Below are 27,519 nucleotides of genomic sequence, written 5' to 3' on the forward strand. Positions count from 1 at the left end.
TGTGTATCTACTACATGTTAAGCACTGTGGATACTAAATCCTCTACAATCCTAGAATTTATACTCTGGTTAGAATGACAGGCTTATAAAGATGCTAATTAAAACAGCTATGAATGGAGGGAGGTGCTTTTCTAACAATTCATGGGTATTGAAATGGGAACGGCTAAGTGCAAGGTCAACTGACTTAGTGAAAATCAAAGTGAAAAAATATTTTCAAAAGAATTACAATATTACCTTCAAGTATCTATAGTTACTTAAATTCTTTTAATTAAATTTATTTATTTTTAATTGAAGGATAATTGCTTTATAGTATTGTGTTGGTTTCTGCCATACATCAACATGAATCAGCCATAGGTATACCTATGTTCCCTCCCTCTTAAACATCTCTCCCACCTCCCTCCTCATCCCATCCCTCTAGGTTGTTATAGAGCCCTGGTTTGAATTCCCTGAGTCATACAGCAAATTTCCATTGGCGTATTCTTAAAAAAATCTTTTAAAAGATGTTTAGAGCTAATTTAATGGGGGAAAAAAAAAGGACAGACTCTTAGAAATATTGATTGTCATCGTGTTACACAAGGGGCTCTGAAATTTTAAAAAGTTTCTTTCAGCATTTAAAAGCAGTATTTTGGAACACATTATCAGGCTTCAATTCCTTGAAAGCTTCCAGAAGAAACAGTTACTAGAGGAAGCATTCATATTATATATTTTTTTCATAACAATAAATCACCCAGCAATTTCAATATCCGTGGTTACCATATCAATGTCATCTGCTTTCAACTGGTTATGACTCCAATTAAGATTTGAATTAATGGAATCAGACTAATAACTATTGCAATATATATTTACTGTGTTGGTTGATAATAAGTGCCACACTTGTAATTTATAGCACCACAATGTTTTATAAGGGCTATTATGTCATTAATTAGTTACATTGATCAGAATACCACATAACACAGCAGTACTAAAATATTACAATTTGCTTAGACTATTTTACATTTAGTATTATATCTATTTGTACTACATATGACCATAAGCATAACTGAAATCAGATTGTTTCCATGAACAAAACCAAAATGTGCATTTTAGAAAGCCAAAAGAAGAGAATTCTACTGAGGAATTTTGCCAGCAGAATTCATTCATTTTTTTCAATATACCATAAAATTAGTTGATCTAGGACAAGAGCATAAAGTCAGGACTTACAGGAGTCAAGGTAAGAACTCTATATACACATTTAGTTGGAATCTCCTAATCTGTAGGGTTCTGTCACTTGAATCTACAGTTGCCCCCCCAACCCCTGCTTTGAGGGCTTGGTTCTGATGGAATGGTGCTTTTAAGAATTCTACATCATCATACTAAAACATTTTAGGTTCTATAAGGTCTCAGCTTCTAATTTTAAGTTGGGGGGGTGTAAAATTTTTTGTGGTTGTCATAGTAAAAGGAAGGCAATACGGAAAAATTCTCAATTTTCAGATTTAGACAACAGCACTCAAAGACAATAGCTGGAGGAGGGCAGGAGGAGAAGAGGACGACAGAGGATGATATGGTTAGATGGCATCACTGACTCAATGTTTGGGTGGACTCTGGAAGTTGGTGATGGACAGGGAGGCCTGGCATGCTACTGTTCATGGGGTTGCAAAGAGTCGGACACGACTGAGCGACTAAACTGAACTGACTCAAAGACAGTATTTTGGAACACATTATCAGGCTTCAACTCCTTAAAAGCTCACAGAAGAATTAAACTCTGCTAATTAGCCAACAGAGTGATATGATTACCAGTCCAAGTGGATCATCAACTTAAATGACTGAGAAAGAGTTGCCTGGATTTGCTTTAAGCACTGAAATTTACGACAGTATATATAAAGCCTCTGAGAATGAAAAATGCAAAATTTTCACTCACATACATCACAGCAAACTGAAGGATAAACACAATTTGTTAGGGGAGATAAAAATGTGTTACATTTCTGTGTGTAATATTTTTAGGGGGTGGCTTCAATGTTATTTAAAGAAATAATCTACAAAAATTATGATGAATTTCTAAATCTGAATTATGACTGACATTTCTGACATTTCCTAATTTATTGTTCCATCTTAACAGCATTTTTATTTAAAATTTTATTGGCAAGAACACTTTTCTTCATCACTGCTAAAATATTTCAAAATGTACCCATAAGATCAATCCATTTTTATGACTAATTTTGATAATTTAAGATAAAAGTTAGAAGGAAGAAACTAACACTAGTTCCACTGTATGATTTTGTATCTTTTCTGTTTCCCCAGATACTTATCACTGCTGCTGCTGCTGCTGCTGCTACTAAGTTGCTGCAGTCGTGTCCGACTCTGTGCGACCCCACAGAGGGCAGCCCACCAGGCTGCCCCGTCCCTGGGATCCTCCAGGCAAGAACACTAGAGTGGGTTGCCATTTCCTTCTCCAGTGCATGAAAGTGAAAAGTGAAAGTGAAGTCGCTCAGTCATGTCCAACTCTTAGCGACCCCATGGACCGCAGCCTACCAGGCTCCTCTGTCCTTGGGATTTTCCGCTTCTAAACTAACCTTATTCTGGCAAACATCAGTGTCCAAGACACTGAATATAGTGTAACATCGTGTCATAGTTTAGGTTCGTAAAGTAGCAGGAGGTACCCCCTAAAGCACTTAATGATGTTTTATGCTTTATTCAGAGAATGAAGAGAATCACGTCAAATAGTGACTCTTCACTGTGACTGCTTTGAAACAAAATGAATACATGTCTTTACCTTCCTCCTTTCTTCTCTTTGCTTCTTCTTCATTTCTTTCTTTGGCTTTCAATGCTTCATCAGCTTTTGCTGAAAAAAAAAAAAAAACCAATAAAATTTCTGTGTTTATTTTATGCCTATATTGTGAATGAAAATACTGGGAGAAGGAGAAATAAATTTATTACATATTTTTTGTGCAGTAGCCAGAAGGAAAAAAATGGCTGAAAATCTGAAATATACCTTTTACAATCTTTATTCAGATTATTTACAATATTTATTTAGAATCTTTGAGGCTTAGTTCAACATAATCTCTGCACCAAAAAGAAAATTAATTTAAGCAACGTATGTCTAATGATGGCATAAAAACTGGGAAAAATTGTTGGTCATTAAAAGTCATCTGACTTGTCAGTGAAATGCATCTATTTTAAACTTTGGAGAAAAGTTAAGCTACAATCCACATTTTAAGTATAAGAAGCTTGCTATATCTTTGGAACAGTATCAAATTAGGTAGCATATTATTTTTTTCACTGCATATCATAGTAGCAGTTCTTTATTCATGTTATGACAGCATTTGGTAAAAAGAATCTTTTTCCCTCTAGAAACTTCTTCCCTTATTACTTAATTATCTACTAGTTGCTCAACTGCAGGGGTTTTCAAACACTTTACTACAGATGTTAGAGAAGATTAAAAATATACAGCACGGTAACAAGGGACTATCAATATACTCTGTAAATTAATTAAATTTCTGTTCCAGCACATCATTTATTCCAAAGCATTAACGTCTCAAAGGAGCGATTCTCCTTTATTGCCGGCTTACTGCCTGATGAGTGAACTAAGTGAAAATAAGTCTCTAATAGCATTATAGTTGATGAAATATTAAGTTAAAAAAAGTATTGCCTCGTCAAAAGAAAAAGAAATCAAACTGCGCCAGCATTAAACTTTGGATGAGCCTTTATTATAATGATAACAGCAATGTAAACAGTGATTTAAAAATTAAACACACTTACTTTTCAATTTTTTGCTGCATATATTTTTCCTATGCAAAATCAACATATCTTTTTGAAGTATAAAACCTGGCTTAAAAGAGTAATTTAAAGAAAATACACAGCACATACTTGACTATTTTTCTTCAAAAATTTGACTTTTCTTCACTGTCAACACTGACACTTTCTTAAAATATAAAACTTATATAATGGTGTTGTGAAGTGCTATATCCAATTACACAGACATCTGTTTCCATTTACAAGCTTTAATACATACTTAGACTGCATTTAAAGTCATGAAATATTAAAACTTTTATGCCACTCGGTATCATTGCAAGAATCTATTAAATTAGATAATAAAAACAAACCACCAGTAACTCTAAAGACTTTTACTTCATTTACACTTTATTCTCCCTGGTAGAAGGACAAGGATAATAGAAATTCCATTTAAATTCAATTTTGGTTATATGTGTAATTGTAGATATACCCCTTGAGTCATGTAAAATGCTCAGCTTATGTTTCTTTCAAATTATCCCGCTCAGATTCACATTCTACTCCTTACAACCATCTTCAATATGTATTAGCAGAGCTCATTAGACTGAAATTTAATAATGCAAACATCAGGTGGATTTCAAGAACCTCCATTAACAACGTAAGATGGATTGCTTATATATAGCTCTTGGGCCAACTGGGCACAATTTAAATTCAATAAACTACCCTGCCTAAATCTGATTTATCTATTTCACTAGGCTGGTCTGTCCTTTCTTACTGATTTGTTGGGCAATTCATTGGAATATTGTTTTATATGGTTTTCTTTAAACTGCAAATGGCTGTTGTGCTGTGGTTAAATATTTTATGTAATTGAGCTTCACATTGTCAATCAAGATTCCCAAGTATGTGCTTGTGTATATAATTTAAAAAAAAAACAACTTTGAATTATGGAAAAATATTAGAAACACATTTGAAAAATTTTATCAATAATCAATACAGGTATGTTCTCTACAAAGGATATCAATGAATTCACTTGAATAAAATTTATTTATTCAAACTGAGTCATTAAGATCAAACTCCTCCTCGATTACTAAGGGAATTTGGAAGTAATTCCAAATTATTTTCTTCCTTTCTCACTGCTTTATGGTATTATTGTGTATATGTGAAAAGGGAAGAATATATGGTCATTCACGACATGACTTAGTTTATCCTGAAATTTCTAATATTCTCTAAAGGTGGCAATCCCATTTTACAGATGGCAGGTATGGAATATCTTTAGCTGTACCACAAAATTTGATACCAAAGAACACAACTGGTAAGTGGTAAGAGCTATTCTTATAACTAATGATCAGTCCTTTTGGATTTTACAGCAGAGCATTTACCAAAAGTCCTTATATTTTTCACTAGTCTTGCACATAACTTTCAATGCCTTGGCTCTTCCGAACTCCACAGGCTATTGGTGCCCTCCTGTTTTTCCTTCCTTCCCTGCCCAACCTGAACTCCAAGATTATCATTTCAATTCCACATTTATAAACACCCTCTTTTCCCTGATTACTTTGTTGCTGTGCTAAGCTGCTATCAACATATCTGACCATTTTTACTTTTGCCATATAAGCTCCCTACAAAATGGTATATAAATGTTATTGACTATAATGATTTAGAAATTATCTGAATCCTTCCATGTTGCTCCTTCTTAATCAGCATCCACAGCCAATTTCTATTCTTGTTTCCTACAATTTACTAAACTTTCTCCACTGGAAGTGCCAATAATTTCACACCAGCTCACCTGACTCCCTTATATTGTCTCAGCTTCACTCCCGTTCACCTCTAAACTTTTATGTGCATCATTCCTTATCTCTTTTTTTTTTTGCGTGTTTCAAAAAGTAAATCCATCCACTTATGCTTTAGAACCTATTCCTTTCTGTATCCTTTAGGGTTCTTTCTGCTTCTCAAGGTTCAAAATCACTCTTCTCTATCCTCAGATGATAAATACATTCAAGTTTCACAAATCCTGTACAATATTTACTCTTCTGTCAACCACGTTACTGACTTTTCTTGTTCCTATTAGATTTTTGCCCCAAAGCTTTTGTAATGGTCCCCCCAAACTCTATCACAGCCAAATCTAATGGTTATTTCAGCTTTATCCTTTCATCATCTCTCCATCTTTTTTTAAACAGCTAACCAACCACATCTTTATTCAAATGCTTTCCTAATTCTAACAATCCTTTGTCAGCCTTTTCTGGCTGCTGTCTCTTTTGCCCACCTTTCATTTCTTGGAGTTCTGTTGTCTCGCAGCCTTGTAGGTCATCTAACATGTAATCTATGTATTTGTCATAACTCCAGTTCTGGCCTCTTTTCAGACAATCAGAACATTTTCCCCAACTACTTCCTGAATACCTCCACATAGATATTTCAAAATTGTGTCCACAACTGAACTCATAATCTTTCTCTCAAACTTGATCCTCTTTTCTAGCAAATAGCTGTTTTCTCTCTCAGATTAGAAACCTTTGTGCCACTATCCTCCAAATCATATCCTCATGCAGTACAGACTGACTAGGAGTTCCATCAGATTCCACTCCACGGATTATCTCCAGAATTCATCCAGTCCTTTGCATTTTCATTACCAGTATTCACATTTAGGCCTCATCTCTTTTTACACTGAATAAAAAAGGAGCTCCTATTTCATCTCTGTACTTTTAATACTGTCCCTCTAATGAACCCTTTATATTATGACCAGAGCAAGGAACATGTTCCTTTTACGCATCTCCAGCAGCAAGCACAGTAATATCTAGAACATAAAATGCTCAATAATTACAAAATAAATAAATCTAGCATTCTAAATACAATTATATCACACTACCTCTGAAGGTACCCTGTTGTGCATATATATGTAAATCCAATCTTCTTAGCATACTATCTAAGGCCTTTCACAGTCTGATCTCAATGAGCTTTCTAGCCTTATCATTCACCTTTTTTTTTTTCTTTTTCTCTTGGCCACACCACGCTGACTTACTTCCCTAAGGATTGAACCTATGTACCCTGCTGTGGAAGTGCAAAGTCTTAACCACTGGACCCAAGGAAGTTCATCATTCACCAATTCTCTTTCACCACTTCAAGGATGCATGGGTTTGTGAGGCCACACTGCGTTTTGTTTGTATTACCATGACTTGTTCTTGCTGGGGTGCTCACCTCATTGTCTCATTGAGAAAATCTTATCAGAAACTTTTAGTTCAAATGTCACTCTCTTCTGTGAATCCTTCCCTGATTAATACTCCTTGTTTTCAAATGGATCTGACTGCTCTCTACTTTCTTCTTAGGCACTTCACTACCTTCCTTAACGGAATGAACAATACTTTATTCCTACAGGAGAGAAAATATTCTTCTCTTTGAGTGCAGGGCACAAAGTGTGACAGAAATCTTTCTTCATGAGTCTTTACTCAGACTACATTTTTCTAATCTTTCTTGGAGAATTTACTTTCATTCAAGCCAATGAAATGTGAGTATAAGTGGAAGTGTATCATGTCTCCATATCCGGCCCATAAAAACTCTCACACAATCCTCAGTCTCTTGCCCTATCCACTGGCTGAACAGAGGACCAGTAGAAGGACAACCACAAGATAAAAGAGATCTCATCACCAAATTTCTGCAAGGAGCAGTGCTCTCCTAATCTCTTTCTCCTTTGAAAAAAAATGATCCCATTTACTGAACAAAATAAAGAACATGAATATACTTGTAAATGAATAAAAAGAGGACAGGAGTATGTATGGAAAACATTTAATTTACTAGCCTAAGCTTCAATGTGGCAGAGCAGGATTTCTACCCAAATCCAACAGGTGTGCTCTTTAGTATATTTGCTGTTGTTTAGTTGGTAGGCAGCGTTCAACTCTTTGTGATCCCCGTGAACTGTAGCCTGACAGGCTTCCCTGTCCTTCACCGTTCCCCTGAGTTTGCTCAAGCTTGTGTCCACTGTGTCAATGATACCATCCAACCATCTCATCCTCTGTCATCCCATTCTCCTCCCACCTTCAATCTTTCCCAGCATCAGGGTCTCTTCCAATGAGTTGGCTCTTTGCATCAGATGGCCAAAGTACTGGAGCTTCAGCTTCAGCATCAGTCCTTCCAATGAATATTCAGGATTGATATTCTTTAGGATTGACTGGTTTGAACTTCTTGCTGTCCCAGGGACTCTCAAGAGTCTTCTCTAGCACCATAGTTCAAAAGAGTCAATTCTTCGGTGTTCAGCCTTCTTTATGGTCCAACTCTCACATCTGCTTACAAATAACTGTGAAAAGATGAGAAGCGAAAGGCAAAGGAGAAAAGGAAAGATATACCCATTCAAACGCAGAGTTCCAAAGAATAGCAAGGAGAGATAAGAAAGCCTTCCTCAGTGATCAATGCAAAGAAATAGAGGAAAACAACAGAATGGGAAAGACTAGGTATCTCTTCAAGAAAATTACAGAGGGCACAATCACAAAGATGGGCTCGATAAAGGACAGAAATGGTATAGACCTAACAGAAGCAGAAGATATTAAGAAGAGGTGGCAAGAATAAACAGAAGAACTAAACAGAAAAGATCTTCACGACCCAGATAATCACAATGGTGTGATCACTCACTTAGAGCCAGAAATCCTGGAATGTGAAGTCAAGTGAGCCTTAGGAAGCATCACTACCAACAAAGCTAGGGGAGGTGATGGGATTCCAGTTGAGCCATTTCAAACCCTAAAAGATAATGCTGTGAAAGTGCTGCACTCAACATGCCAGCAAATTTGGAAAACTCAGCAGTGGCCACAGGACAGGAAAAGGTCAGTTTTCATTCCAATCCCAAAGAAAGGCAATGCCAAAGAATGCTCAAACTACTGCAAAATTGCACGCATCTCACATGCTAGTAAAGTAATGCTCAAAATTCTCTAAGCCAGGCTTCAACAGTACACAAACCATGAACTTCCAGATGTTGAAGCTGGATTAGAAAAGGGAGAGGAACCACAGATCAAATTGCCAACATCCACTGGATCACTGAAAAAGCAAAGAGAGTTCCAGAAAAACATCTACTTCTGCTTTACTGACTATGCCAAAGCCTTTGACTGTGTGGATCACAATAAACTGTGGAAAATTCTGAAAGAGATGGGAATACCAGACCACCTGACCTGCCTTTTGAGAAATCTGTATGCAGGTCAGGAAGCAACAGTTAGAACTGGACATGGAACAAGACTGGTTCCAAACAGGAAAAGGAGTACATCAAGGTTATATACTATCACCCTGGTTATTTAATTTATATGCAGAGTATATCATGAGAAACGCTGGGCTGGATGCTGCTGCTGCTGCTAAGTCGCTTCAGTTGTGTTCCGACTCTGTGCGACCCCAAAGATGGCAGCCTACCAGGCTCTGCCATCCCTGGGATTCTCCAGGCAAGAGTACTGGAGTGGGTTGCCATCGCCTTCTCTGGGGCTGGATGAAGCACAAGCTAAAATCAAGATTGCCAGGAGAAATATCAATAACCTCAGATATGCAGATGACACCACCCTTATGGCAGAAAGTGAAGAACTAAAAAGCCTCTTGACGAAAGTGAAAGAGGAAAAAAGTTGACTTGAAACTCAACATTCAGAAAACTAAGATCATGGCATCTGGTCCCATCACTGCATGGCAATTAGATGGGGAACAGTGCAAACAGTGACAAACTATTTTTTGGGAGTCCAAAATCACTACAGATGGTAACTGCAACCATTAAATTAAAAGATGCTTGCTCCCTGGAAGAAAAGTTATGACTAACGTAGATAGCATATTACAAAGCAGAGACATTACTTTACCAACAGAGGTCCGTCTAGCCAAAGCTATGGTTTTTCCAGTAGTCATGTGTGGATATGAGAGTTGGACTCTTAAAGAAAGCTGAGCACCAAAGAATTGATGCTTTTGAACTATGGTGCTGGAGAACAGTTTTGAGAATCCCTTGGACTGCAAGGAGATCCAACCAGTCCATCCTAAAGGAAATCAGTCCTGAATATTCATTGGAAGGACTGATGCTGAAGCTGAAACTCCAGTACTTTGGCCACCTGATGGAAAGAACTGAGTCATTTGAAAAGACCCTGGTGCTGGGAAAGATTGAAGGCGGGAGGAGAAGGGGACGACAGAGGATGAGATGGTGGGATGGCATCACCAATTCAATGGACATGAGTTTAAGTAGGCTCTGGGAGTTGGTGATGGACAGGGAGGCCTGGCATGCTCCAGTTCATGGGGTCGCAAACAGTCAGACATGACTGAGTGACTGAACTGAACTGAACTCACATCTATATACGACTACTGGAAAAACTATAGCTCTGACACTATGGACTTTGTCAGCAAAGTGATTCTCTGCTTCTTAAACACTGTCTAGGATTGTCATTGCTTTTCTTCTAAGGAGCAAGCATCTTTTAATTTCATGGCTGCAGTCACCGTCAGCAGTAATTTTGGAGCCCAAGAAAATAAAGTCTGACACTGTTTCCACTGTTTTCCCATCTATTTCCCATGAAGTGACGGGACTGAATGCCATGATCTTCATTTTTTGAATGTTGACTTTTAAGCCAGCTTTTCCACTCTCGTCTTTTACCTTCTTATAGTGGTTCCTTAGTTCCTCTTCACTTTCTGCCATAGGGTGGTGTCATCTGCATATCTGAGGTTGTTGATCTTTCTCCCTGCAATCTTGATTCCAGCTTGTGCTTCATCCAGCCTGGCATTTTGCATTATATACTCTACATATAAGTTAAATAAGCAGGTTGACAACATACAGCCTTGATGTACTCCTTTTCCAGTTCTGAAGCAGTCCATAGTTCCATGTCCGGTTCTAACTGTTGCTTCCTAACTCGCATACAGGTTTCTCAGGAGGCAGGTAAGGTGGTCTGGTGTTCCTGTCTCTTTAAGAACTTTCCACAGTTTGTTGTGATCCACACAGTCAAAGGGTTTAGCATAGTCAATTAAGCAGAAGTAGATGTTTTTCTGGAATTCTCTTTTTCTAGGATCCAATGGATGTGGCAATTTGATCTCTGTACCCTAATATTCCATCTACAAGGTGAAAAAAATTATTTTCTCAAGATAGTGAAATTTTGTGATGTTCTAATGTCAGTTTTGGGAGCCAGAGAGAAATGTTCCAATGAACTGCAAATATAAACACCTAGCAAAATGTATTTTCCTGCTTATTTCAGTTTAAAATAATTTTTGGTGCTTCTTGCACTAACAGTAAGTAAATGACCAAGACACTAGGGTATTTCACAGGCACAGCCATGTCAAAATATCTTAAGCATCTATTGCAACACACGATGGTTTATAATCAGGATACCAGTATTATATCTGGCATTGTCCATCCCAGCCTTCACATGTATATAGACTTTTCTGAATTAGCTATTAACACACATTTGAGAAAGCTTTCAAATAACTTACTATTTCTACTACATTTACCATGGCACATATTTACTCAGTTCAAACATTTTCATATGCTTACAAAAAAGGTGTGAGTAAAAGAGACACGATGTAAATAAACAATTAAGTGTCATTTCTCCCCCAATTCTAAGTACAGTAAGGTATGTTATCTAGGTAAGTTATTACTATACATATTTTATTGAAGAAGAAATAAAAGGTCCAAGAAAGTTAAATAACTAGCCAAAGGTCAGAACAACTAAGATTCAGAGCCTGTGAATGCTAGCTAAATGCTTTTTAAAAGTCTATTTCTTACCTCTTCACTCATCTTGAAGCAAAGTAACCAAAATTAGAGAATAATGAACTGCTTCCATGCTGTTTACTGTTTGCGGAGAAAATGTCTACGGAGAAACATTTATCTGAATATACTTTATTCAAAATCACATGCAAAATCTGAAGAGGCCTTTTGCTTTGTAATAACCATTAATATTTGTTTGCCTTATTTGTTTCATATATTTAAGATGGTTAAAAAAATATATCTAGAGTTTCTCCTCATAGTACTATGTTAAATCTCATAAGCATTTGAGGCTGAAGCAAATTTCAGTAATTCTGAGATTCCATCCACATGTCCTTCTACCAAAATACAGTAGATCTTCTAAAGTGATACAGTGATTAGTTCTATCTATTAAGTATGATTCTGATTTCAAAGTGTTATAGTACCATTTTTCAATAATTTTCGTCTTTTTTCTTGTGTCTTTTTTGTCTTTTTTTTTGTGACACATTTTTCTTGTGTCTCCTGTGTTTCACAAATTTTTGTGTCACTGCAGTAAATGATGGCTCTAAGTATGAAACACATAAGTAAGGCATTACTAATTTTCATGCTATGTGTCTGTGAGAGAGACAATTAGCAAAGACTGAAAAGTGACATTTACATTTAGAATTTAATTTCCCCTGTTGATGGTTAAAGCAGTTTTCATTTTAATCTAGAGAAGAAAAACCAGGTGATGGTACAGGTTAGCTCAGCTGTTCCAGGGTCTCTTTCCAGGTTTAAAGGAAAGGGGAGAGTGATAATAAGTGTCTGTTGGAAGAAGTACAAAGGTGTAAATGCTGAAATAGATTTTCAAGTCTATCAGCTCATCTGTTAGCAAGAACTACTATTTTTTAAATTTTTAATGCCTCGTGCCAAAGCCTTTGACTCTGTGGATTACAATAAACTGTGGAAAATTCTGAAAGAGATGGGAACACCAGACCATCTGAACTGCCTCTTGAGAAGCCTGTATGCAGGTCAGGAAGCAACAGTTAGAACTGGACATGGAACAACAGACTGGTTCCAAATAGGAAAAGGAGTACGTCAAGGCTGTATATTGTCATCCTGTTTACTTAATTTCTATGAAGAGTACATCATGAGAAACGCTGGGCTGGAAGAAGCACAAGCTGGAATCAAGATTGCTGGGAGAAATATCAATAACCTCAGATATGCAGATGCCACCACCCTTGTGGCAGAAAGTGAAGAAGAACTAAAGAGTCTCTTGATGAAAGTGAAAGAGGAGAGTGAAAAAGTTGGCTTAAAGCTCAACATTCAGAAAATGAAGATCATGGCATCCAGTCCCATCACTTCATGGCAAATAGATGGGGAAACAGTGGGAACAGTGTCAGACTTTATTTTTCTGGGCTCCAAAATCACTGCAGATGGTGACTGCAGCCATGAAATTAAAAGATGCTTACTCCTTGGAAGGAAAGTTATGACCAACCTAGACAGCATATTCAAAAGCAGAGACATTACTTTGCCAACAAAGGTCTGTCTAGTCAAGGCTATGGTTTTTCCAGTAGTCATATTTGGATGTGAGAGTTGGACTATAAAGAAAGCTGAGCAAAACCAATACAATATTGTAAAGTAATTAGCCTCCAATTAAAATAAATAAATTTATATTTAAAGAAAAAAAAAGAAAGCTGAGCACCGAAGAATTGATGCTTTTGAACTGTGGTGTTGGAGAAGACTCTTGAGAGTCCCTTGGACTGCAAGAAGATCCAACCAGTCCATCCTAAAGGAGATCAGTCCTGGGTGTTCATTGGAAGGACTGATGTTGAAGCTGAAACGCCAATACTTTGGCCACCTGATGCAAAGAGCTGACTCATTTGAAAAGACCCTGATGCTGGGAAAAATTGAGGGCAGGAGGAGAAGGGGACAACAGAGGATGAGATGGTTGCATGGCATCACAGACTCAATGGACACGAGTTTGGGTGAACTCTGTGAGTTGGTGATGGACAGGGAGGCCTGGCGTGCTGTGGTTCATGGGGTCACAAAGAGTCAGACACAACTGAGTGACTGAACTGAATTGAGGAAAAAAGTATCACTGTTAGTAGGAAGAAAACAACTTTTAATTATTAGCTTTTAAAAATGGTGGTGGTTGGTGTTTATAAATATATAAAGAAGTTTATATATTTATATATAAACTTTATAAATACATAAAGAAGTTTATAAATATATGTGAAATATTATATTAATTTTGGATCAAGGGTGACATATATACCTCAAAATAATTATAAATCTAACAACTTGGTTGAAGAGGATGAAAGTTTTGAATTCAAGAAAATGATGTTACTAGTAATACCACACTTGCAAAAACCTTATTCTTCTTCACATATTTGAAAACAGCAACCCCCAGAGGTTTCTAAAAGTCTAGAACTAGGAACTTAAACATGACAAAAGAAAAAAAATATTTAGACCATAGTATATTTGTATTAGATAAGAAATGGTTAAGGATGACTTTCAGAGAGAAAAATTATAATATGAAAATGTAATGTTAAAAGAATCCTAATAGGCTATTATCTTCAAGGCTTCTTCAGATGTTTTTGCTGGGTTTTACCTCTAGTTTTTGTACTTATCTAGACCACAGCACAGTAGAATAATCTAAAAACTCACTAGTTAATACTATCGAATTCATTTATAGATTTACAAATGAACACAGCTGCTGCTTCTGCATATTTAAAAAACTTATATAATTATGGTTATAAAACTCTTTTACAGTGCCTCTGCCTCCTTTGCACACATAGCACAGAAAAGAGATTCATTAATTGTAAGTTCTTATTCCTTACCAAGTTGTACCATCAGTAAACACTGCCAGGGACTTCTCTGGAGTTCCAGTGGTTAAAAACCCACCTGCCAGTGCAGGGAACACAGGGTCAATCTCTGGTACAGGAGGATCCCACAAGCAGAGGGACAGCTAAGCCCGGGCTCCCCAACAAGAGAAGCCACCTCATTGAGAAGCCAGTGCACTGCAACTAGAGTAGCCCCCACTTGCCACAACCAGAGAAAGCCCACACATAGAAATGAAGACCCAGCGCAGCCAAAAGTAAATAGACTTAAAATAAACACTTCCAATTCAAATGGTGACAGAGACAGACACACTGTCTTGCATGGCTTACTACTACTAAGTCACTTCAGTCGTGTCCGACTCTGTGCGACCCCATGGACTGCAGCCCACCAGGCTCTGCCGTCCCTGGGATTCTCCAGGCAAGAATACTGGAATGGATTGCCATTTCCTTCTCCAATGCATGAAAGTGGAAAGTGAAAGTGAAGTCGCTCAGTCGTGTCCGACTCTTAGCGACCCCATGGACTGCAGCCTACCAGGCTCCTCGGTCCATGGGATTTTCCGGACAACAGTACTGGAGTGGGGTGCCTTTGACCAAAAAGGCATCCATGTAAAAACGGTTAGTCATTTCCCATATTTGAAATGATTATTCTGAATCTGCCTCAAATAGCATCAGGGTCAATAGTGACTACAACTGGAAAACTATTGTACAAACATGAAATTTCAATTATTACATAGCTATTGTAAAAAAAAAAAAAAAGCCATCTTTCAACATGAGTAAATGCTCTAAAATATTAATTTTTGCTAGATCACCTTACAAGCAGGTTTTTTTCATTAGTTCCTTCAAGTGTCCAGATTTACAAAAAAGATAAAACAGATGACAGAGAAAATTCTCCAGCAGAATACTGCACCGTAATCACTGAGCTAAGTGCTGAAGACTGAGAAATGAAAAGTTTAAATTAACACTGGGAAACATAAAACCAAACACACACACCTGTGTACAGGTACTCTGGAAGTAATGAAGAATGAGGATATGGTCGAGGAAGACTTCCAGGAAGAGGTGATACTTGGGCTGCCTATTGTAGGATAACTTAGTTAGGAGGAGAGGACAATCATTTGGTTCATGAAATCTAAATGCACCAGCTCAAGTATATTTTATGTTTCGTTTTATGGTTACAATCCAGTTCAGATGGGCCTTGGAAAAAACAGTAGTAGAAATCCCGGAGGTATGCCGTCATAGGATCCAAGGAGGGACTTTTGACCAGGAATTAGTTACCCAAAACAAATCTAATCATACTAGTACCGCTTAATAAAGGATAGCTTGTTCTTTTTAACTTAAATTATTAAGTCAGAAAGTCATGAATGGACACATGACTATGTTCATAAAGGGTGCTGTCTACTGCCAGGAAGACCCTATCAATTTAAAATGATCGTAAGTCAAGAATGAAGTAAAAGTACAAATCACATGTGATGCATATTCTCAGAAAATCATCAATGTCTGAAGCTAGAAGGAATCTTCAATAAGACACATAGTATGTTCCATGGCATACTAATTTCTCATGATTCTTCATTTAAATAAGGTTTCACAACATTGGACCTTAGACTAGATGCAGTACTGAACCTCTCCTCCTGGAAAGCTACAGTGCTCATCAACAAAATCAAAGCTCAGAGATATTCTGCAGGTTGAAATATCTGTTTAACTTAGTTTATCCTGTGTTTCCCCAACTTGATTTTACTAAAGGATGATTCTTTTCCTGTAATATAAATAAACAAAGAACGTATTTTGGGAAACGCTAATCTAGTCTATGATGCTGTGAAAGTGCTGCACTCAATATGCCAGCAAATTTGGAAAACTCAGCAGTGGCCACAGGACTGGAAAAGGTCAGTTCCCAAAGAAAGGCAATGCCAATGTATGCTCAAACTACTGCACAATTGCACTCATCTCACACGCTAGTAAAGTAATGCTCAAAATTCTCCAAGCCAGGCCTCAGCAATATGTGAACCGTGAACTTCCTGATGTTCAAGCTGGATTTAGAAAAGCCAGAGGAACCAGAGATCAAATTGCCAACATCTGCTGGATCATGGATAAAGCAAGAGAGTTCCAGAAAAACATCTATTTCTGCTTTATTGACTATGCCAAAGCCTTTGACTGTGTGGATCACAATCAACTGTGGAAAATTCTGAAAGAGATGGGAATACCAGACCACCTGATCTGCCTCTTGAGAAACTTGTATGCAGGTCAGGAAGCAACAGTTAGAACTGGACATGGAACAACAGACTGGTTCCAGATAGGAAAAGGAGTTCGTCAAGGCTGTATATTGTCACCCTGTTTATTTAACTTATATGCAGAGTACATCATGAGAAATGCTGGACTGAAAGAAACACAAGCTGGAATCAAGATTGCTGGGAGAAATATCAATAACCTCAGATATGCAGATGACACCACCCTTATGGCAGAAAGTGAAGAGGAACTCAAAAGCCTCTTGATGAAAGTGAAAGAGGAGAGTGAAAAAGTTGGCTTAAAGCTCAACATTCAGAAAACGAAGATCACGGCATCCGGTCCCATCACTTCATGGGAAATAGATGGGGAAACAGTGGAACCAGTGTCAGACTTTATTTTTCTGGGCTCTGAATTCACTGCAGATGGTGACTGCAGCCATGAAATTAAAAGACGCTTACTCCTTGGAAGGAAAGTTATGACCAACCTAGATAGCATATTCAAAAGCAGAGACATTACTTTGCCAACAAAGGTCTGTCTAGTCAAGGCTGTTTTTCCATTGGTCATGTATGGATGTGAGAGTTGGACTGTGAAGAAGGCTGAGCACCAAAGAATTGATGCTTTTGAACTGTGGTGTTGGAGAAGACTCTTGAGAGTCCCTTGGACTGCAAGGAGATCCAACCAGTCCATTCTGAAGGAGATCAGCCCTGGGTGTTCTTTGGAAGGAATGATGCTAAAGCTGAAACTCCAGTCCTTTGGCCACCTCATGTGAAGAGTTGACTCATTGGAAAAGATTCTGATGCTGGGAGGGATTGGGGGCAGCAGGAGAAGGGGACGACAGAGGATGAGATGGCTGGATGGCATCACTGACTCGATGGACGTGAGTCTGAGTGAACTCCGGGAGTTGGTGATGGACAAGGAGGCCTGGCGTGCTGCGATTCATGGGGTTGCAAAGAGTCTGACACGACTGAATCTGATCTGATCTGATGGTAGTTAGAATGTCCTTTACTAAAATCTTAAGGACAAGTTTTTAAAAATTGAAAACAGTCCAATAACGAAATGGGGATACAGAACTGCTGTGATGTCCAGTCTCTCAAAGAAAAGCAGTACTAGATCCTTTTTTTCTTTTTTACAGAATGCTGATAGGGAAAATAAAAATCTTATCATTCTGTGTTTCTTCGACTTATCGGACATCCATCAACTGGATGTCAGTTTGAAGTCACCGGGGCACCATTATAACTTCCATTCCAAGAAAGATGCTTCAGCATTTCAGAAAAACTCTGGGGTTTGGAGCAATAGAATTATTCCATTTGAGAGGAATTATATTCAAGACTCATTAATTGATTTGTAATGTCTATTCTTTTGAGTAACTTCGGATATCCTACCAACATATATTTTTAAAAAGAGTAACTAAGGGAAGCAATCCTTTCAAAAATAAAGATCAAAGTCCAGAAATGGCAATGCTTAACTATACATGTCAGAAATCAATGATGAGATGCAATAGTTTTCCATATCAAAAAAATGATGCCATTATTTCTTTTCTAATTTTACTTTACTCTTACATTACAAAGGGTGTTTTTTTTAAATAGAATTATATATATTTTCATTTATATCATTTGTTTTCATGGCTTCAATTCTTAAGGGAAACAAAAACTTGGGCAAGCCTACCCTGTGTCAGATATTATACTAAGTATTTTCAGATATAGTTATTTCACAGAATTCTCAAAAAGTTTCAAAGGGGCTGAATAAGTTGCTAAATGTTACAAACCTGATAAATAGGTGAGTCAAGAATTAAAACAGGTCTATATGGTTTTCTTTTCATTACACTATAGTGATTTTGTAAAAATAGTATGGAAATAACTTAACTAAAACAAACCTAATCCTACTACTAGTGCTGCTTAATAAAGGACAGTCTTGTTCTTTTTTAGTTAAATTATTAAGTCAGAAGGGTCATGAATGCAATGAAATTGTATAAAAGTATGAAAGCAAATAATTTAGGGTGAAATTGCTGTGCTATTAATAAATTTTGAAGTTGACTGTTTTCTTTCAGGAATACGAAATGCTCAGTATTTAAGTGCACGCCATGATTTTGGTTGCCTCAACTTGAGAGACTCATCATTTAAGTCTGAGGCCAAAAGCTGGATTTCAGTGCTGTAATACATACACCTCTATACTAAAAATGCTAACATCTCTGATAAAATGCACACTATTACTGCTGAGTCCACAAATTTTCCCCAAAGGAGTTTTATGCCATTTCCTGATTTATCCTGTTAAAAGCATGTTTTAAATGCACTTGTATATACCATATTCTGATAGAGGGGGTTGCATGGCTGCCCTACTAATTGAGAAGCCCCTATAATGCTATAGAATACCGCAAGTTCAATTCAGAATTAATAAAACAGATTTTGTTGGATGGCAAACTTTCTTGGAAGCACCCTGGAGGTGTGACCTGGTTTTGGGATAGCCTCTGAGATTTCTACTCCCCAGATCTGTGAAAATTAGGCACGTAATGAAACTCTTGCATTTACTCCCCAGGGTGAACTGCAAACGACCAATGCATGATCTTTACCAGCCTATTAATTAAGAGGCATGTTCTTTTCTCTCACAGGATAGGTGAATTAAACAACAGCAGCACAGTTTAAGATAGAAGAAACAAGGAAAGAAAACCATATCCCTTAAAAATTACAGTCATGATCTATACCAATATTCAGGCAACTAAATTCAGTCCCAAACACAAAGAAGGGACTATAAACGAAGATCACAGAAGTAATAGGTCAGAAATTTCCTGGATTAGGAGTGAATGAGAAATGTAAAAATCATATAAGAAATTTAAGATCTATATAAGAAACTTCAAAAGCATTTCTTTCTATTATAGGCAAATTTCTACTAGCAAGTTGGTGTATGGAGTGGGTTGCCATTTCCTTCTCCAGGGGATCTTCCCAACCCAGGGATCAAACCCGGGTCTCCTGCATTCCAGGCAGACACTTTAACCTCTGAGCCACCAAGGAAGCCCTAATAAAGCATACTATACATAAAAACATAAAGGTCTTCAGCATTCTTTGTATTGTTTTTTTGATAAAACACATTATATCTACATATTTTATAGGTAATAAAATAAAATACATACATAAAATGGAAGAAATTCATATATTCAGGAAAATAGAAATATGGTACCTCTTTTGAAAATCTTCTCTTATTTCAATTCTACATAGCAGTATAAAACAAAAGAAATACTTCCAATGATATTACAATATAAAAATAGAATAAAAAAAAATTTATAATGAAGATCTTAAAGCCATTTTATCAGTCTATGATGGTGAGAGTTTGTCTTCCAAAACTGGAATGTGCATTTAAAAACAGACACTACTAGTGACTTTCTAGTCTCAGTATCAGTCATTATCAGTATTTAACAACCTCTCTTTTGTTGCTAGATATTTTCATTAGGCAGCTTCCCACATGGTGCTAGTGGTAAAGAATCCCTTTGCCAAGGCAGGAGATATAAGAAATGTGGGTTAGATCCCTGGGGTCAGGAAGATCCCTTGGAGGAGGGCATGGAAACCCACCCCAGAATTCTTGCCTGGAGAATCCCATGGACAGAGGAGCATGGTGGGCTATAGTCTATAGGGCTGCAAAGAGTCGGACATGACTGAAGCAACAGAGCATGCATGCATGCATTTTCAAATAGGCATTCATTTCAGTCGCTCAGTCATGTCCAACTCTTTGTGACCCCATGGACTGCAGCACCAGGCTTCCCTGTCCATCATCAACTCCTGTAGCCTACTTAAACTCAAGTCCATTGCGTCGGTGATGCCATCCAACCATCTCATCCTTTGTCGTCCCCTTCTTCTCCCGTCTTCAATCTTTCCCAGCATCAGGGTCTTTTCAATTGAGTCGGTTCTTCACATCAGGTGGCCAAAGTACTGGAGTTTCAGCTTTAGCATCAGTCCTTCCAATGAACACCCAGGACTGATCTCCTTTAGGATGGACTGGTTGGATCTCCTTGCAGTCCAAGGGACTCTCAAGAGTCTTCTCCAACACCACAGTTCTAAAGCATCAATTCTTCAGCGCTCAGCTTTTTTTTATAGTTCAAGTCTCACATCCATACACGACTACTAGAAAAACCACAGCTTTGGCTAGACGGACCTTTGTTGGTAAAGTAATGTCTATATGCTTTTAATATGCTGTCTAGGTTGGTCATAGCTTTTTTTCCAAGGAGTAAGCGTTTTTTAATTTCATGGCTGCAGTCACCATCTTCAGTGATTTTGGAGCCCCCCAAAATAAAGTCTGTCACTGTTTTTCCATCTATTTGCCATGAAGTGATGGGACCAGATGCCATGATCTTATTTTTCTGAATGTTGAGCTTTAAGCCAACTTTTTCACTCTCCTCTTTCCCTTTATTCAAGAGGCTCTTTAGCTCTTCTTTACTTTCTGCCATAAGGGTGGTGTCAAGTTACTGCAATTTTATTTAAGGTAGTGAGAAACTTTAGCATGTATAAGCGTTACATGGAAAGTTGTTAAAACAGATTCCTGGCCTGAGGTGGACTGAAATTTTTTGCATTTAAACAAGACTCAATATGTGATTTATTTTTATTTAGAAAATTTAAAATTCATTTTATCCCAAATATAATTTTTTTTTTGGTGGACCTAAGAATTACTTAAAATAATGCTTTTAAAATTGCATGCTTTCCTGGTGGCTCAGAGGTTAAAGCATCTGCCTCCAATGTGGAAGACCAGGTTCGATCCCTGGGTCAGGAAGATACCCTGGAGAAGGAAATGGTAACCCACTGCAGTATTCTTGCCTGGAGACTCCCATGGATGGAGAAGCCTGGTAGGCTGCAGTCCACGGGGTCACAAAGAGTCGGACACGACTGAGGAACTTCACTTCACTTATACTCAGGTCTATTTTAATTTCATTCTCATCAAAGAATGTAACATATGAAAATTTTTGATACATGTTTAGGTTTACTTTCCTAACTCATATATGGTTAATTTTATAAATGTTTAATCAGCACCTGAAAAGAATATATATTTCCTAACTCTTGAAGTCTCATACGTGTTTATTAGAGCAAGCAAATCTATTAGTTTGTTGTTGTTTTGTTAAGTTTATCTCCTATCAATAATGGCAAGGTTCAAAGTTTATCTTTGTAACTGTGTCAATATTTGCTTTAAAATATTTTGAGACTATATTATCAGATGCACAGAAACCAGATGCACTAACTTGATGCAAATAACTTACCAATACAGTGTATTCTGAGGAAGGGACTTAACAACTTAATGAAGTAAACATAGGAATCAAACAAAGCAAAATGATCTATAAATGGAAAGCTTCTTTACCAAAAGCTTGAAGCATCCCAGTGAAGGATATGCTGAATCAGGATTCATGAAGCCACACTCTTATGCCAATGAAACCACTGTCCTATTAAGCAAATTTGGAGAAGTGCTTGAGAAATCCCAGCAGCAAGATATAGATCATATTACCAATCCTTCTCTTCTGTTTAGAGCAAGATATGAAAGAACTGCCATGTGGACAAGCTATGAGGAAATTTTCTTCTTTTTATTCTGTTATTTCTAAGATTGTACATCTTCAAAAATATTTTGAATGAACTTTCCTTCTTTAGCTCATTACTTGAACCACAGTACTCAATATACTGCTATATAGTAGATGCTCAATAAATATATGACTCAATGAAGACTGCCAAGAAACCAAGAGATGAAAATATTCCTCATACCTGATTTAGAGAAGCACAGAAACTGAGAGATTTAGAGAGTGGCTTAATGATGAAAACTTAAGTCTTGAATAATTTCGGTTTGTTTAGTGAAGGCACTCCTGGACCAGTTGCTTTTCTTTGTCTCAGATGCATCAAGGACTGGAAGCCAAGCGAGGACATTCAGACTACTTTTCTGAGGGCATCTGATGTGGAAAAGCCTGTAACATAGGCTCAGTGGAAGCTATCACCTTCCCTAGAATGTGCTCTCAAAAAATGGTCAGAAAAACCTCATTTTCCTTAGCATGACCTACAGTACCCTTCACTAAGTGGTCCCAGTCTTTATTTTCCAGTCAGCTACCACTTCATCCCATATACTTTTTCTCCAAACAATCTGAAAAAAAGCATCAATTCTTCAGCGCTCAGCTTTCTTCACAGTCCAACTCTCACATCCATACATGACCACTGGAAAAACCATAGCCTTGACTAGACGGACCTTTGTTGGCAAAATAATATCTCTGCTTTTCAATATACTATCTAGGTTGGTCATAACTTTCCTTCCAAGGAGTAAGCATCTTTTAATTTCATGGCTGCAGTCACCATCTGCAGTGATTCACCTTTGCATCCTCAAAAATTCAGTTCATTGCCAATGAATGTTTACTAAATTAAACTTTTGTCAGACTATTTTCAATTTTTCAAAAAAGTAAACAGTGGTAAGACAATGAGCTACAATAGCCAAAGTCATTTATAGCTTCAAAATAGCAAGTATTTATACTGATGTCTGGTTACATATAACAACACACTACTCTAAGAATCTGGTATAATAATGTATTGTATCAGATCCCCAACCAAAAGCTTTTAGATATATTAAAAGGCTGAAAGACATTTATTAGAATATGATATCTTCAACACCATTATCTGTTAGTGAAATGGCTAAAATCAGGACATAATGAGTAGTTGAGAGGTATCTAGCAGAGGGGTATAGGAATGGATCTAAAAGCCAGACTGTGTCTGAATTCTGGCTCTACTCAGTTACTAGCTATGAGACCAAGACAAGCATCTTAGCTTCTCCGTGCCTCAGTTAGTTCACCTGAAAATGAAGGTTTATGATGTATTTTTATGATGTAATTTACACATTTTTAACCACTTTACAAGTTTTCAGAAAGTAAACCCTTTGTCACAAAATCTCATTTAAATAAATATGCATTAAGTACATGTAATGTGGTTTCTTTGATATTTCTGAGAAATTGTATAGGATATAAAGTGGGTCTATTTAAACTGACAAAGAGAATATGTATATATATGTGTGTATATTTAATGTTCTTAGATACATTCTGTCCTCACCTACAAATTTAGCTGTATATTTGCTTTATATTCACAGTATTCTAAATACAAATTGTTCAACTGTCTTGTAACTTCCTCCATGACCCTTTAGCCTCTTAACCTAGTTAATATTAATTCCTCTTCTTAGGTCTGAAAGGACTGCATTTATTTCTGCAAGTAGTCAGTTGGACATGTGTCTTTCTTCTACATTAGACTGCCAACTCCTTGAAGTCAGATATCTTACTGATTTTAGTATAGTGTAGTATAAGGCATACACTGTTAGTACCTAAATAACTGTTTATTAAACTGAAAATTAATATGTAAAATAATGACTCTAAGGAATAGCAATGTACTAAAATTTTAATTCTGTTCATGTCACTTAAATATTTTATGAACATCTATGACAAAAATGGATATTTAGAGTTTTAACAGTGTCTCAGAAAATCACATTAATTAACACATTTCATTCTAGTAATATGAATATTATTATTTCAAGTATAAAATGTGGCATAAATCCAAAAATTCTAATTTCAAGAGTATATGAATTTGATATATACTTATTTATATCTACACACACATATATAAACAAGATACAAATTAAGAGTGAATCCTTCTCTTTCCAAAAAATTCATTTAGGGTATGATTCAATATTTAGGCTTATATGCTTTATAAGTTTCCCTGTATAACACATACTGAAGAGCAATCACTATGAATTTTGAACGCTCATAGTAATCAGATATCAAATCAAATAAAACATCTTTGGAATCACAGTAAACAGCCATTAAAATCCTATACTACTTCAAATACAAGAAATTTAGATATTTAGGGAAATCTTTTCCCATATATCATCAACATAAAACAGGTACATTGGCAACAGGATTCTTATTTTACGTTGTACCAACATGGCCTTAGAATTAAATAATATTATTAATTTAATAACACTATTAAAAATTAACACATACAAGTGGAGCACCTGAGTGCATTTGTAGTGTTAGAAAACAAACAAACATAAAACCAAGAGTTTTTACTTCATATCCTTGAAACACAACTTTAAAAAACAGATATTTTAACACGGCATTATTTCACACCACACATCAGTAGGCCTAGCATTTTTATATATAACAATATAATTTTTCTTCCAGCATATATATATTCCAAATATTTTTGATATGATAAAGTATAATTTCATTAAAGAAAAACATCAATATATTTTATCATAAATGGTTAAGTAAGCCTGAGACATTTAAAATTCTTATACAAAACAGTCATTCTGATTTCATACTATTTTCAGTACTTTGAACTTTTCTGTAGAACGTACTGTCATCTTGTAATATCTTAAGTTTACAAGTAGAAGAGCATAGTTTTAAAAACTTTGCCTATTTATTTGCCCACAAATTAAATATACTATAGTTCACACTGGAGTGCCTTGCTATTTCCTTTTCCAAAAAAAAAAAAAAAAACACACCTCAAACACAAACAGCACTTGAACGACGCTAGGTGGCGCAACAAGAATAATTTTTCTTTCTGCTTCTTCTACAGTCTGTTGGAATGTTAAACTCAATGACAGAGGACAAAGTACTCAACATCAGTGTTTGCAAAATTCTTATCTAAACTATATTTTTTATCTTTACTAGAAGTGTGTTAGTTTATAATAGTAAAATAATTTTTAGCATAAGGAAACTTCAGTACATATTTGTTTTATTTTTTATTTTTATAATATTTTATTTTTCTATTGGCTATTTTGAATACTGAAATAGTGTCAGTCTTTTAGGGAAATAAAATGGTACTGCTTTATTAAAACCTTGGCCAAAAGTATTACGTAGCTTAAAAGTGAAAACTGCTAACAAATTACATCTTACAGCTGTGAAAGCATAATATATAATTTTATAACATACAACATGTTAGAGGTTTTCATATTGAGATTTTTAAGCATCCTACAGTAGAGTTAAAAGGGAACAATTCAGGAATCAGGAGAATTAGATTCTAATTCTAGCTTAGCTATGATCGAATTTGTGACCTGGGCTGAATTTTCCCAGTCAGCTGACAGAGTTGGATTTGCCTAGTTTTAAGGTACTTTCAGTTTTTAAGAAGATCATTCTAGACACTCTAAAAATGAGTGACAATATATTCTGCCAAGAGATAACTTTAACATTTTCCTAAGAATAAAGTTTAAATGTATATTTTGCTTTAATAGCGTCAAACCAAAAATCAAATTCTGAATAATTTTAACAGATCAACAGAGCCAACAGTTAAGTATTTTAATATCATTAATCCATCTAGCAAAAACTATATCTAGAGATATATTTGTTCTTCTCTTTTAGGAGAGAGTAATTTTTAGAATGTTTTGTTTAGCTGCTAAGTCATGTTCGACTCTTTTGTGACCTCGTAGACTGTAGTCTGCCAGGTTCCTCTATCCAAAGGATTTCCCAGGCAAGAATACTGGAGTGGGTTGCCATTTCCTTTTCCAGGAGATCTTCCTGAAACAAGGATTGAAACAGCATCTACTGCTTGGCAGGAAGATTCTTTACCAATGAGCCATCTGGGAAGCCCAATTTTTAGAATATTTTTAAAATATTTTGATAGATTTTAGACATTTAATTTTCAAACTGTGACTATTAAATCTAGATTTTATAATGGTAGTGCTATAACTGTGATACATTCAGAGTTTCTCAATCACTGAGCCACAAACAGGTTATATAAGCGTGCTAAAATATCTTAGCTCTCAAGGCAGGGTCTGAGGTGACTGGAGTTTCACAGCCAGTAGCCTCTGGATAAAAGTGTTCAAACTCTTGTGTCAACCAAATATTATCCTTTTGCATGTCATGGCATGAGAAAGACTGAGAAGTCCTGCACAGTAGCATCTTTGTTTTATCTTCATCTTATCTACAGTAAGTTACTTAAGAGACCTTTGGAAAACATTAACATGTCTCCTTTAAACTTTCCCAGAGTTAACCTGGAGACTCCTATATAAAGTTTTCAATAATTACACAATTTCCAGATGAAACTAATTTCACAAAACAATATGAATACTGATGACTAATAATAAGAGGGTATTTTAACATGGAAAAATATGTACAGCTTCTGTGCTAAATAAGCTAATTTATCTAAAACCTATTTAATTGTAAACAAACATATCATTATGTATGTCACACACTATTTCTTGGCTCATCAATTTTAATACTGAATTAAATTCGCACGGATTTTAATGTGTGGTTTTTCTTCTCTGCTTCTAATATATAGGACTAAATATAACCTGTAAGAATAAGGTATACAATTTCAAGTTATTAAATTAGTTTGTGAAAAACCGTTTGGACATAGAGCACTTCTTTGGTGGCTCAGTAGTAAAGAATCTGCCTGCAATGCAGGAGCCACAGGAGCTGTGTGTTCCATCCCTGGATGGGGAAGATTCCGTGGAGGAGGGCATGGCAACCAACTCCAGTATTCTTGCTTGGAGAATCCCATGGACAGAGAAGCTTGTCCTGCATGTTATGGCCACAGGATCGCAGAGTCGGACACGACTGAAGCGATTTAACATGCATTCATTTGGACATATAATTATTCAGGTTGAATCTTTTTGCTGTTAGTTGAAAATATATTTTGTAAGTAACCATAGCATATATGAGCTTCCCTAGTGGCTCAATAGTATAGAATCCACCCGCAATGCAGGAGACCTGGGTTCAATCCCTGGGTCAGGAAGATCACCTGGAGGAGGAAACAGCAACCCACTCTAGTATACTTGCCTAAAGAATCCCATGGACAGAGGAGCCTGGAGGGCCACAGTCCATGGGGTCACAAAGCGTCAGACATGACTGAGCATGCACTATACTATACAGCGTATGTAATACAGAGAGTCTCTCATTTTGTGTGTGGGTTTGTGTATTATTTCTAGGAAAATGTTTTTATGTTATTCCCAAGATTAAGGCTAAAGTTACTGTTCAGTCACTGATGTAAAAAGTATATAATGTTTGGTATTATGAAATATGTGATATGTAATACTTTAGGCTAGTATATATTTTATGGATAATGACAACAAATCTAGAAACAGTATGTGAAAAAAAAATTGTGTCAATCTAAAACCATCATGAAAAGCTTCAGTT

General features: G+C 36.5%; 1 protein-coding gene across 2 annotated transcripts in view; it reads right to left on the reverse strand.

Annotated features, from left to right (window-relative positions):
• The window catches only part of RSRC1 (arginine and serine rich coiled-coil 1), a 451,806-nt gene that overhangs the window by 88,223 nt on the left and 336,064 nt on the right, over window positions 1–27,519 (reverse strand). For both annotated transcript variants that reach the window (XM_061417479.1, XM_061417473.1), the window contains exon 7: window positions 2,749–2,817. In XM_061417479.1, coding sequence (XP_061273463.1) covers window positions 2,749–2,817 — 69 coding nt within the window. The remainder of the gene's footprint in view (window positions 1–2,748; window positions 2,818–27,519) is intronic.

This window comes from Bos javanicus, chromosome 1 (genome assembly GCF_032452875.1).
Source record: "Bos javanicus breed banteng chromosome 1, ARS-OSU_banteng_1.0, whole genome shotgun sequence".
NCBI classification, from domain to species: domain Eukaryota; kingdom Metazoa; phylum Chordata; class Mammalia; order Artiodactyla; family Bovidae; genus Bos; species Bos javanicus.